This window comes from Peromyscus leucopus, chromosome 14 (genome assembly GCF_004664715.2).
Source record: "Peromyscus leucopus breed LL Stock chromosome 14, UCI_PerLeu_2.1, whole genome shotgun sequence".
NCBI lineage: Eukaryota > Metazoa > Chordata > Mammalia > Rodentia > Cricetidae > Peromyscus > Peromyscus leucopus.
This window is the reverse complement of record NC_051075.1, coordinates 80,508,133-80,521,523: the sequence shown is the minus strand read 5'-3', so window position 1 is coordinate 80,521,523 and position 13,391 is coordinate 80,508,133. Positions and strand designations below refer to the sequence as shown.

The following is a 13,391-nucleotide window of genomic DNA, read 5'->3' as shown; positions in this document are numbered from 1 at the left end:
TCTCTAGTCCAGCAGCCCAAGTCCCCCCAACTGCTCCAGCTCAAGTCCTGGCCTCGGCAAGACACACAGGGGCCCATCCTATCTGCTCCACCCCTCAGTTCTGAGGCTGTCTGGGCTGAGTCAGGACCTGTCACCTCTGACCCTCTCTGCCTGTTCCCAAGCCCAGAGAGCCAAAGTGATGGCAGAGCCTGTTCCTGGTGACGCCTGGCTTCAGAGAAGGTCCACACTGGGGAGCGAACCAGGCCCCTCAGTTATGTGGAGAGCGAATTATTGCTGGAGTCCAGCTCCAGCAGGGTTCTGAGCCACAGGACAGAGTTGTAAGGTTAGCAAAAAAATGAAGAGTCTGACCACACGGTGTCTTTTAAACAGATGGCGTCAAATAACTCAAGCCATTTTTATTTATGCAAGTTCTGATGCGTTCAAGCATGATCAGTTTCAATACATTTCTCTTTCATCATTTTCCCAGAATCGTTAACTTTTACCCATTGTAGTTATTTTTCCTTCTTCCCGCTCCCTTGACATCACTGACCTTTACCCCATCATTAATTTTTATATTGCAAGCCAAATGATTCTATCCAGCCAGACACGTCTTACTCATACTGTGCCCTAGCAGGCAGCAAACATATGATTATAAAAAAAAGAGATTCAAACCCTGTGGTTAGCCCTTAGCAATGCGATACTTTTACATTTTTGTGATCAGCTGAGTGTATGAGGCCATACCAAGGATATTATTTTCAACTGTAAGTCAATTTCTAAATAATTTCTGTATCACTTTTATGTGAACAACAGTTATAATCCTATCCTTCATAAATTCACAAAATGGTAATGTTTACCTAACTCTTTAATTGTTGGGACCAAGTTTCTCTTCTCCCTGGAAGCTTCTATGTGTACTTTTTGGAAACCAGGAGTTGTAACTGAAAGCATTATCTAACCATCATGTCCTGGCACCAGAGAGATGTCTGATCTTTTATATCCTTTGCCTTTTCCTATGTATCCCTGTAAGTTTTTAATGTCATCTTTTAAGAAAACGTCTCCCTGGTCCAGTCACAACTGAAAGCACCCGGCTTTGCTGATACCCCATGGGAGGCCTTACCCCTTGGAGAAGGAGATGGGAGGTGGGACGGGGCAGTAGGAGGAGGCTGGGGAGGGGGCAGAGGAGGAATGGAAGGGGGAAATCTATGGTTGGTATGTTAAATGAATAAAAAACAAAAAAAGAATAAATAAAAAGAAAAAAGGAGGGGACTGGAACTGCCTCAACTGAATCTACCAGGCTGGGCTGAATCCCCAGGGGAGACCTTGCTTTAGAGGAGGTGGGAATTGGGGGTGGATTGAGGGGGGAAGCATGGGGGTAGGAGGAGGGAGGACAGGGGAATCCATGGCTGATATGTAAAATTAAATTAATTATAAAATAAAATATTTATTTAAAAAAAGGAAAAGAGAAAGAAACAGTCTCCCAAGTTCTTAAGTTCTTTGGAATATAGTTATCTCCTTTTTTTGGTTTTTTCGAGACAGGGTTTCTCTGTGTAGCTTTGCGCCTTTCCTGGAACTCACTTGGTAGCCCAGGCTGGCCTTGAACTCACAGAGATCCGCCTGGCTCTGCCTCCCGAGTGCTGGGATTAAAGGCGTGCGCCACCACCGCCCGGCTAGTAATCTCCTTTTTAGGAAAGTTATGTAAGCAAGAATCATTAACCTTAGTGAGTTCCTCCTGCTTACTCAGAATGACCGTACAGGCAGTCAGGGGCGACCGGAGAAACTGGTTTCTGTGATAGACTGCAGAGAGGCTTAATTTCTTTGTAGAAACTTTTAGAAAAATTATCAGCTTTTGTTCCCAGTAAACTCAGCCACAATCCCAACTGGCAAAGCAACACTAAGAGTTACCGTAAGAATAAGCACAGTGAAAGTGACGGAGGCCTGGAGGCCATGAGCTCCCCAGGATCAGTGCATGGGCCTGCAACACGGCTTCCACGGGTCCCTACCAGGTGGATGGGATTCTCCAAAGGGCCTTGCCATAAGGAGCTCCGTTTGCAAAACATTTACAAACCGTTCCCAGGGGTGACAGCATGGCTTCCGCCAGACTGTCATCTCTGTGAAATGGAAGTGTGGGCCTGAAGGTCTAGGGACAGATTGACATGAGAGACCGTGTGTTGTGGGGCTGGTGAGGGTGCGGTTGTGTCTGTCTCAGCCAACCCATATGTGAATGCTGAAGAGGAGCCTGAGAGAGGGCCTGATATCTTGATGGATCTGAGCGCTGTGCAGGGTGTTCATGAGTGTGCAAGGCTTGTGTATGTGCTCATGCACATTACTGTACACATCTGGGCAAGTGCCATGCGGGCTGAGTGGTAGTCACCAGGCAGGTTCTAACAGGTCTAAACCCCACATCCATGTGTCTGGACAGTTCCTCCCTTGAGGCAACCTCAATCCCTGTGAGGCCAAAGATTGAGTGTCCCCTGGATGGGCAATGTCCCACCAGGCAGACAGCCTAGGCCCAGCAGTCAGGCAGAGCTGACTGTGTTGGGTGTGTTAAGTTTAAAGGTCAGTCTGTATATACATGGCTAGACATGCCTCTGCAAGATCACAGAATAAAAAGAAAACCTGATCAGCAGGGGAACAAGGACAGGCTGGCCACAGCAGGGTTAGTGTGTTCCTTCTCTTGAGGGGTTGCTAAAGGGGATCCCACCACAGTGTTGAGCAGCAGCCGGGTGGAGAGAAGGCCGAAGAAGCAATTAGTTAAGGTCAATCCCCCTCCCCTGTGAGAAATGACTTCAACCTGGCCAGGTAGGCCTAGATGCTCTAGGTAATGGCAGATGTCAATGTCCCCTAGGAGCCAAGGGTGAGCGATGCATTCACTTATCGGGGATATAAGAGAGGGTCTTCTCTGTGTGGTAGTTGTGTAGAGCCTCTTATGCCACAGAGTCAATAGTTCCCTTCTGCTGCCTGTTCTTGTCCACAGGAGCTTGCTGTAGAGGAATAAGGACTCGTTGGAGCCCAGGATGAGATGGGTGCTCTGATAGTTTCTGATCTTATTTCCCATTGCTACACCACACGGGGAAGTCATACGTGCCCCGTGTGTATCAGACGACCCTGTTCTTAGTTATCTGTTCCTATGGGGTGGAAGCATGGTGGAAGCTTCGGCACAAGGCCAGCCACCTGTGAGGACAGGTAACAGCACGTATGTCACTGTCAAGGTGGAGGGCAGTCTACTCCAGCTCTGCCTGGATGTCCATCACACTCCACACAGCCCACCCCACCTGTTGCCATCTTTGGATTTGGAAATGGTTTTCTCAGTGGGGGCTGGGAGGGCCATGCTGTTGGTCTTGTACTTGAACTCCTTACCCTCCAGCCAGCTCTGATGCAAAGTGAGGAGGACACTAACCACACAGAAGGTTCTGCTGTACCACTCCTTTGGGAGCTGTGTCTGAGTTGTATGCACCTCCACTTCATCCACAAACTAACAACTGAAATGGACCTTGGAGTCATCCTGGCTGATGTCCACTACCACACATGTGATCCTGGGAGTCAGGCAGATCATGAGTGCATCCTTATGCTTTAGAGGGGAGATGATGGTCCTCCGAGTTGCTCAGGAGCTGATAAGGAGAGGAAATGGGTCAATACCTGGGCCACCCTCTGATGTAGGGTGTCTCAGGACACTAGTTATCCTCCTGGAGCTGAGATCAAGGTCTAGCAACTCACCCAGACACTTGTACACGGGTTTGGGCCCATGGCCTCTGAGTCCTACAGAAAAAAAAAAGCTGAATGTTACTGGAGTCTGGAGGAGAAAAAGCACCAAGGTATGGAGGATGAGAGTTTAGTGCTAATGTGTGCTCAAGTCAAGCTACTCCTGAATGATCTTGGCACGTCAAGACCCATGCCCACATCTGTGTGCCTAGAAAACTACTCTCCAAATAGGAGAGCCATGGAGAAAGAGAGACAGACAGAAATTCCTGTGCTTTGGGCTGAAGTCCCCTCCCTGGCCACAGCTGCTCACCCTGGTTGATCTAAGAAAAAGAATGACAGAAGCTGACCTCCAATGGACCAGCCCTCTATAGGACATCCTCTCAGCAATTTTCTTGCTCATCTTGATGGCCAGATGGGTTACACTGCAGGTAGCAGTCTGGCTGGTTCAGGTGCTAGCAGGCATAATTACTGAGATACTGATGGAGTTTATAGCTTGAACTACAAGACAGACAGAAAGTTACACAAAGCACTAGACAGGCTCCAGAGTTCCAGAACGTGGTCACTGGCTCAGGAAAGTAGCCCTTGACCAAATAACTCGGGTTGCCATAGGAACTGGGAAGTAGATGGGCAGGGCCACAGTTCTGGCTGCAAAAAAAAAAGAAAGAAAAAAAGAGGGATGTGTGAGCATGCTGTCTGGCCTAGAGAAGCCCTTTTCTCCATGGAGCCCTGGGTCCTCTAGGATGGGATGTAACCCTATCTTCATGAGCCTGACCAGTCTCTATTCCCTCTAACCCTGACCCCTACTCTTAGTGCCAGGGCCTTGCTGTACCCCACATCCTTACCCTGCCAGCATCTGCTCTGATCCCAATGGACTGTCTTCTTCCCGGTATAGGGTTAACTACCTTGAGTACTCTTCCTGATCCCCGTAAGACTCCAGGACCAGAATTCTAGTCCACAACCTCAGAAATGAAACCCATGGAGTTCCAACCCCAGAGAGCGTCCCTGTCCAGACCCTCTCTTAGTTTAGCTAAGAGACACTCCTGGACCCTTGTCCTGCTTCTCTCTGCAGCCACACTACCCACTGCTTGTAAGAACAACCAGTGGCCTGAGCCTTTTCCCTTCCCCATCTGATCTGCACTCTGCACTCTCTGCCCCCTGCCCTCTGCCTTCCCACTCTGGACTTCGTTTTTCTCCCTGAGCCACAGACACTTCTAGGTTCTCCTGAGACGGCACTAGATGGAGAGAGGGAAAGGCAGAGGTTACCACCTAGGCTAGCTATAGGTCAGATCTGAATGAAAGACTTCTCCAAAGAGGTGGTCAGGAGAGAGTGGACATAATCACTCAGTCCCATCAACCCAGGGACTCTAGGTCATGACAGCTAGGCTTTACACCTTCTATGGGTCTCAAGAGCACCACCTCACCCACCCCTATGTGAAGTAACCTAGACCATTACCTCACCCACCCCCTACATGAGGTAACCTAGGCCATATCTGGATTCCCCCTTGTCTCCCCTATACCCCAGACACTGAAACCACCAGAAGAAAGAGGAACTTCAGGAAGCGTCCCGTGTCACCCAGTTTCAATCCTGTTCTTAGTCTATACTGGGTTGGGAGAAGTGTGGCATTCACACCTCCGGGGCAAGGACTGTGAATCCTGGAAGGATGAGACAGAGCTCAGAGCTGCGCTGTTAGTGCCAAAGCAAGAGACGCCGCAGTCACCTTCACAAGTTACCACATGTGAGTGTGGTCAGCAGAGAAGGCTGCAGCTGGAGAGAGCCCACAGCTAGGGATAGCTGTGCGACTTTCCAGGACCAACAGACGGCAGATCGCAGGAGGATGGGAAAGAGTCGACAGACAAGCCCCGGCAGGGGGGCCTATCTGTTGCAAAAGAAAGGTGTCTGTCTGCAGCCTGGTGTCAACCAGACAGTCTCCAGGGATGCCATGGACAGAAGCACAGACCACTAAAGCTGTGCACACCCACGGACAACCAAAGTAAGCCTCGAGGACTTGATGGGATAGACCCAGAAACCTGGAGGATGGACTCGGCCTGGCCTAGAGGCTGGTGGACCCCGGGCAGCTGAACCAGCAGAGAAAAAGGAATCCAGGGCAACAAGGAGAGGGCAGAGGCCTGCAGACCTGAGAGAGTGGGTAAAGAGGGAATGGGGAGGTATGGGGTGTCCAGAGGGCTCATCTGGGAAGGCCAATATGCTAATTGGAGACAGCTAGAATAAGAGTGGATGCACTGGGGTTCGGGGATCAAGCCCAGAATTGGAGAGCAGATTCCAGGAGTGAAGAGGAAAGCAGGTAAGCTGGGGAGGAGGAAGCCTCCAGAGGGACTCTGGGGACTAGGCAAGACAGCTTCAGGTGAACTCTGGAGGGTCAGGCTACTGAAGAACCTTGATTGCTCCAAATGCTCAGAGGACCTGGGAGAGCAGTTACGGGGAATCTGGGACTGATGGGAGTCAGGAGGACCAAGGCAAGCAGCTGTAAGTGAGCTGGGGCTGGTGGAGGTATGGGAATCGAGCTAAGGAGCTACAGACAGGGTGGGAGCTGTGTCAAGTGAAATTAGTAGGGGACCAGGGCAGCCCCAGGGACCAGGAAAAGCACTGCAGGAGGTCCAGAGCAGGTAGGAGTTGGGAGGGCAGGCTGAGCATCTATAGAAACACTGACCATTACCAAATTGGCTCCCACAACAGCCTGGGGAGCTTAGGGGACAGGTCTGAGCAGCTGTAAGAGAGCTGGGAAAGATTGCATAACTGGGGAGCAGGCAGCCCCAGAAGCTCTGAGGAACAAATAATCCAGAGCAGTAACTGGGGGAATGTGAAAGATGAAAGTTCTGGGGTACAGGGAAGCCCCGGTAGCTCTGGGACCAAGCCAGGCAGTTAAAAGGGAGAGCATAGGGAATAACGAGGGAGTATGGGGACCCAGGGAACAGGAGGTCTAAGGTAGATAAAAGCTGAACAAGGTAGTCCCAGGAGCTGTGGGACAAGGCTGGGCAGCTATGGGGGAGTCGGAGAAGGTGAGGATCTAAGGGACCAGACCTGGCAGCCATGGGGGATCTGGGGCATGTGGGGGTGTGGGGGAGCAGGTCTAGCTGTTATGGGGGAGCTGGGGCAGGTGGGGGTGTGGGGGACCAGGTCTAGCTGTTATGGGGGAGCTGGGGCATGTGGGGGTGTGGGGGAGCAGGTCTAGCTGCTATGGGGGAGCTGGAGCAGGTGGGGTGTGAGGGAGCAGGTCTAGCTGTTATGGGGGAGCTGGGGCAGGTGTGGGGGACCAGACCTAGCTGCTATGGCATATCTGGGGCAGATGGGGGTGTGAGGGAGTGGGTCTAGCTGTTATGGGGGAGCTGGGGCAGGTGGGGATGTGGGGGACCAGGTCTAGCTGTTATGGGGGAGCTGGGGCAGGTGGGGTGTGAGGGAGCAGGTCTAGCTGTTATGGGGGAGCTGGGGCAGGTGTGAGGGAGTGGGTCTAGCTGTTATGGGGGAGCTGGGGCAGGTGGGGGTATGGGGGAGCAGGTCTAGCTGTTATGGGGGAGCTGGGGCAGGTGTGAGGGAGCAGGTCTAGCTGCGATGGGGAGCTGGGGCAGGTGGGGATGTGGGGGACCAGGTCTAGCTGCGATGGGGAGCTGGGGCAGGTGGGGGTGTGGGGTAGCAGGTCTAGCTGTTATGGGGGAGCTGGGGCAGGTGGGGTGTGGGGGAGCAGGTCTAGCTGCTATGGGGGAGCTGGGGCAGGTGTGGGGGACCAGACCTAGCTGCTATGGCATATCTGGGGCAGGTGGGGGTGTGAGGGAGTGGGTCTAGCTGTTATGGGGAGCTGGGGCAGGTGGGGGTGTGGGGGAGCAGGTCTAGCTATTTTGGGGCAGCTGGGGGCAGGTGGGGATGTGGGGGACCAGGTCTAGCTGCTATGGGGCAGCTGGGGGCAGGTGGGGATGTGGGGGAGCAGGTCTAGCTGCTATGGGGGAGCTGGGGCAGGTGGGGGTGTGGGGGAGCAGGTCTAGCTGCTATGGGGGAGCTGGGAGCAGGTAGGGGTGTGGGGGGCCAGGTCTAGCTGTTATGGGGGAGCGGGCCCAGGTGTCAGGGAGCAGGTCTAGTTGCTATGGGGGAGCTGGGGCAGGTGGGGGTGTGGGGGACCAGGTCTAGCTGCTATGGGGGAGCTGGGGCAGGTGGGGGTGTGGGGGACCAGGTCTAGATGCTATGGGGGAGCTGGGAGCAGGTGGCAGTATGGGGGACCAGGTCTAGATGCTATGGGGGAGCTGGGAGCAGGTGGGGGTGTGGGGGACCAGGTCTAGCTGCTGTGGGGGAGCTGGGGGCAGGTGGGGGTGTGAGGGACCAGATCTAGCTACTATGGAGGAGCTGGGAGCAGGTGTGGGAGAGCAGGTCTAGATGCTATGGGGGAGCTGGGAGCAGGTGGGGGTGTGGGGGAGCAGGTCTGGCTGTTATGGGGGAGCTGGGGCAGGTGGGGGTGTGGGGGAGCAGGTTTGGGGGACCAGGTCTAGCTGTTATGGGGGAGCTGGGGCAGGTGTAGGAGAGCAAGTCTAGCTGCTATGGGGGAGCTGGGGGCAGGTGGGGTGTTAGGGACCAGACCTAGCTGCTATGGGGGAGCTGGAGCAGGTGGGGCTGTGGGGGAGCAGGTCTAGCTGCTATGGGGGAGCTGGGGCAGGTGGGGTGTGAGGGGCCAGACCTAGCTGCTATGGGGGAGCTGGAGCAGGTGGGGTGTGGGGGAAGCAGGTCTAGCTGCTATGGGGGAGCTGGAGCAGGTGGGGCTGTGGGGGAGCAGGTCTAGCTGCTATGGGGGAGCTGGAGCAGGTGGGGTGTTAGGGACCAGACCTAGCTGCTATGGGGGAGCTGGAGCAGGTGGGGGTGTGGGGGAAGCAGGTCTAGCTGCTAGGGGGGAGCTGGGGCAGGTGGGGTGTGAGGGGCCAGACCTAGCTGCTATGGGGGAGCTGGGGCAGGTGGGGGTGTGGGGGACCAGGTCTAGCTGTTATGGGGGAGCTGGGGCAGGTGTGGGGAGCAGGTCTAGCTGCTGTGGGGAAGCTGGGGGCAGGTGGGGGTGTGGGGGAGCAGGTCTAGCTGCTATGGGGAGCTGGGAGCAGGTGGTGGTATGGGGGACCAGACCTAGCTGCTATGGGGGAGCTGGGGCAGGTGGGGGTGTGGGGGACCAGGTCTAGCTGCTATGGGGGAGCTGGGGCAGGTGGGGGTGTGGGGGAGCAGGTCTAGCTGCTATGGGGGAGCTGGGGCAGGTGGGGGTGTGAGGGACCAGATCTAGCTGCTATGGAGGAGCTGGGAGCAGGTGTGGGAGAGCAGGTCTAGATGCTATGGGGGAGCTGGGAGCAGGTGGGGGTGTGGGGAGCAGGTCTGGCTGTTATGGAGGAGCTGGGGCAGGTGGGGGTGTAGGGGACCAGATCTAGCTGCTATGGGGGAGCTGGGAGCAGGTGGGGGGGGAGCAGGTTTGGGGGACCAGGTCTAGCTGTTATGGGGGAGCTGAGGCAGGTGTAGGAGAGCAAATCTAGCTGCTATGGGGGAGCTGGAGCAGGTGGGGTTGTGAGGGAACAGGTCTAGCTGCTATGGGGAGCTGGGGGCAGGTGGGGGTGTGGGGGACCAGGTCTAGCTGCTATGGGGAGCTGGGGCAGGTGTAGGGGAGCAGGTCTAGCTGCTATGGGGAGCTGGAAGCAGGTGGGGTGTGGGGGAGCAGGCTATGAGGGAGCTGGGGCAGGTGGGGTGTGGGGGAGCAGGTCTAGCTGCTATGGGGGAGCTGGACAGGTGGGGGTGTGAGGGACCAGATCTAGCTGCTATGAAGGAGCTGGGGCCTGTGGGGGTCTGGGGGCCACACCTAGGAGTTACAGGGTAGCATAGGCAGTTTGAAGAATGAGGACTAGACCTAGGCTCTGTGGGGGAGCAGGGGAAGTAAGAATGTGAGGGACCAGACCTAGGAGTTCTGGGAGAACTGGGGCAGCTAGGGGTGTGAGGGACCAAGCCCAGCTGCTAGAATGGGATTAGGGCAGGTGATGTGTGAGAGACCAGAGGAAGCAGCTATGGAGGGGCTGGAGCAGATGGGAGTTTGGGATGCCAGGCCAAACATCACAGGAAAGCAGATGGGAGTTTTTAGGCTGACAGTGAGAGAGGTACCATGCCAAGTAACTTTTGATGAGTAAGTACTAGTGGTCGTCTGGAGGGCTAAACCAAGCAGCTGTTGGATAACTGGTTAGTAGGGGTATGAGGGACCAGGTCAAGCAGTTCCAGGAGATCTGGGGCTGATGGCGGTGTGGGGGACTGGGCTGAAAAGCTACGTAGCAGCATCTGGAGCAGGTGGAGTTGATGGTGGTCCAAGAGACAACCCTGGGGCAGATAGGAGTGAGGGGCAGGCTGAGCGTTTACGGAGATCTGTGGTAGGTATCAAAGTTAGGGGCCCCAGAGCATCCCTGGGAGTTTAGGGGACAGGGCAGACCTCCAAGGGCTCTGGGACAGTTAGTTGAGAGTGCTGGAGCCCAGAAAAGCCCAGTAACTCTAGGGATCAAGCCGAGCAATTACAGGGGGACTAGAGCTGGGGGAGTGTGAGAGACAAGACCATGCAGCTACGGGAGAGCTGGGGAAAGCTGGAGTAAGAGAGACCCACAAGAAGCTACTGAGGAGCTGGGGTTGGTGTGGGCTGGGGGGGACCAGGCCCAGCAGCTATGTGAGGGTTGGAGTCTGGTGAGCATGTGGGTTACAGTCAGTATCAGAGGTCCTAGCTGTGATCCTGGGAGCTTACGGGAACATAAAGTGGGGGGTGGAGGTTGCAGGGGATGTCAAACCTGCTAGGGCAGCATGACTTATGCCCAGAGTTGACCCACAGAAGAGAGGTGGGGTAACTATCGGAGCTTGAGCAGGGTTCAGGGGAGATGGAGAGAAGACCAAAAGGGCCCTAGGAATAAGAAGAATGAACCACAGAGAGCATTTGTGTGTGGTTTTGTTCATCAAAAACATAGGCAGGGAAGACAGATGAAAAACTAAATCCTCTTTTGCAATCCATAACTCATTGCTCAATATGAGTTGTGATACATACATGAAGAAATACGCTACTAAGAAGAAGAGTGAACCAGAGTCAGAAAGGATGGGAGACCAGGTCCCTTCCTGAAAAATGGGGCATACCCTCCCATTTCAAGGGCCACTGGGAAAAGACAGGAACTTTTCTGGGGCCTGGCAGCATTAGCACTCTCAGGGAGGACCCAGGACATGGTAAAGAATAAGACAGGAGGGCATAGGGAGCTGAGGTCGCCAGGTTCTCATCATGGAGACTGAGCTGCATAGAACAAGGACAGAGTGGCCAGCCAGGTCAAGACAGAAAGGCTTCCCACACTCAGAATGTGAAGGGTGGGGGGTTGGTAGTGATCCTCAGGAAGCAGGGAGAAAGGTCCAAAGACAGCTAAAGGCATGGATAGGGACCTAGAGCACAGAGGCCTGCAGGAGGGTAGTAGATTGAAGAGGGGCTCCTGGAAAGATCAGGGTTCCTGGGGCTGGAGAGATGGCTCCACAGTTTAGAGCACTTGCTGCTTTTCCAAGGAACCCAGGTTCAGTTCCAGTTACCCACATGGCAGCTTACAACCATCTGGGGTATCCAACACCCTCTTCTAACTTCCACAGCCACCAGGCACACACATAGTGCACATACTCATATACATAAAATAAAATGACCTAAAAAGATTTTTGAGGTCAGAGGCCAGGGTCTAGAGGTGGAAACTGCAAAGCTAAGGCCAGGGCCTCCCCACATATCTGAACCCACCCATGCCAGACAAGCTCACACGTGCCCCTTTTCTTGCAGCCACAACAACAGCCCCATCTGTCTATCCACTGGCTCCTGCATGTGGAACCACTACTGGCTCCCCGGTGACCCTGGGATGCCTGGTCAAGGGCTATTTCCCCGAGCCGGCAACCGTAACCTGGAACTCTGGATCCCTGACCAGCGGTGTGCACATCTTCCCATCTGTCCTGCATTCTGGTCTCTACTCCCTCAGCAGCTCAGTGACCGTGTCCTCCTGGCCCAGCCAGTCCGTCGTCTGCAACGTAGCCCACCCGGCCAGCAACACCAAGGTGGACAAGAAAATTGGTGAGAGGACGATCAGGGGAGGAGTGGTTCACTAGAGGTGCGGCTTGAGCCTCCTAGACCAACCAGGCCGGGCGGCCATCGCCAGGGAGGGGACCTCAGTCCGGGACAGCAGGACATCCTGTCTCTGCCTCCCTCCCAAAGACCTCTGCCTATGACCATCCAACCCAAGGAGTGATCCTCTGGGATAGATATCCATGTCCCTCACATCTCAACCCACCAAGAATCATTTCCAGGAGCAGCCCGGCCTAACCCAATGCTGGGGACAAACTCTCCCCTCCCTGGCTTGGTATATTCTCTCCTCCAAACCCCACTAACATCCATCCTTCTCTCTACAGAGCCCAGAGCATCACCAGATCCATGTGATGGGTGCAAGTGTCCACGTAAGTCAGTAGGCCTTGTGTGCCAGCCCCAGGAGGATGCCAAGTGTCCTGAGTGTCCCTACATTGGAGGGTGACCCAGGTACTGACCCATTTCCATCTCTTCTCATCAGCTCCTGATCTCACGGGTGGACCATCTGTCTTCATCTTCCCCCCAAAGCCCAAGGATGTGCTCATGGTCTCCCTGGCCCCCAAGATCACGTGTGTGGTGGTGGACGTGAGCGAGGAGGAGCCAAATGTCCAGTTCAACTGGTTCGTGGATGATAAAGAAGATCACAAAGCTCAGACGCAGACCCATGAGGAAAAGTACAACAGTACCTTGCGTGTGGTCAGTGTCCTCCCCATCCAGCACCAGGACTGGATGAGTGGCAAGAAGTTCAAATGCAAGGTCAACAACAAAGCCCTCCCAGGCCCCGTCGAGAGAACCATCTCAAAACCCAAAGGTGAGTTATGTAGAGTTAGTGGGGCAGGTGTGTGGTATCTACAGAGAATGGGACCTGAAATGGACAGCTCTCCACTTAAATGACCCCTATGCCTACTTCTCACCCCACAGTGCAAGCCCGAATGCCACAGGTATATACATTTGCTCCACCTGCGGAGCAGATGACCAAAACAGAGGTCAGCGTGACCTGCTTGGTCACAGGCTTCTTACCTGAGGACATCCATGTGGAGTGGGAGAGCAGTGGACAACAAGAGCAGAACTACAAGAACACCCTGCCTGTCAAGGAGACCAACGGGTCTTACTTCATGTACAGCAAGCTCAATGTGCCAAAGAGCAGGTGGGATCGAGGAGATAGCTTCACCTGCTCCGTGTTACACGAGTCTCTGCACAACCACATCACACAGAAGACCATCTCCCGATCTCCGGGTAAATGAGCTCAGCACCCAGAAAGCTCTTAGGTCCTAAGGAACACTGACACCCATCTCCACCCTTCCCTTGTATAAATAAAGCACCCAGCACTGCCCTGGGACCCTGTGAAACTGTGGTTCTTTCTGGGATATAGAGGCTGGTCATGGGCTGTGAGATCTACCCAGGGTTTGAGGCCTGAGTTGTCTTTAGGAAGAGAATGAGGTCTCTCTGCACTGCCAGACCCAGAGCTCATGAGTCTTCCTGATCTGGGGTATCAAGGCTTAGCCTTAGGCAGTCCATCTTTCTTGCCTTCCCACTAACCAGCAGCTGCTAGTCAGAGAAATACATCTAGGAAAGCCCCCAAGAAGGAAAATACACAAACCCCACCTCCCTCAGTCTTTTCTTGCC

General features: G+C 54.4%; 1 non-coding gene and 1 gene segment (V, D, J or C); both read left to right on the top strand.

Annotated features, from left to right (window-relative positions):
* The first annotated feature begins 3,560 nt into the window (after positions 1–3,560).
* Positions 3,561–13,114, top strand: LOC114703088. The segment is given in 6 exon segments: positions 3,561–3,629; positions 5,468–5,666; positions 11,472–11,756; positions 12,092–12,136; positions 12,247–12,576; positions 12,687–13,114. Coding segments are annotated over 6 exon segments (1,320 nt in total).
* Positions 10,603–10,728, top strand: LOC114703105. The gene has a single exon (XR_003736092.1). It is a non-coding gene; the product is annotated as a small nucleolar RNA SNORA40 (small nucleolar RNA).
* Positions 13,115–13,391: the final 277 nt, after the last annotated feature.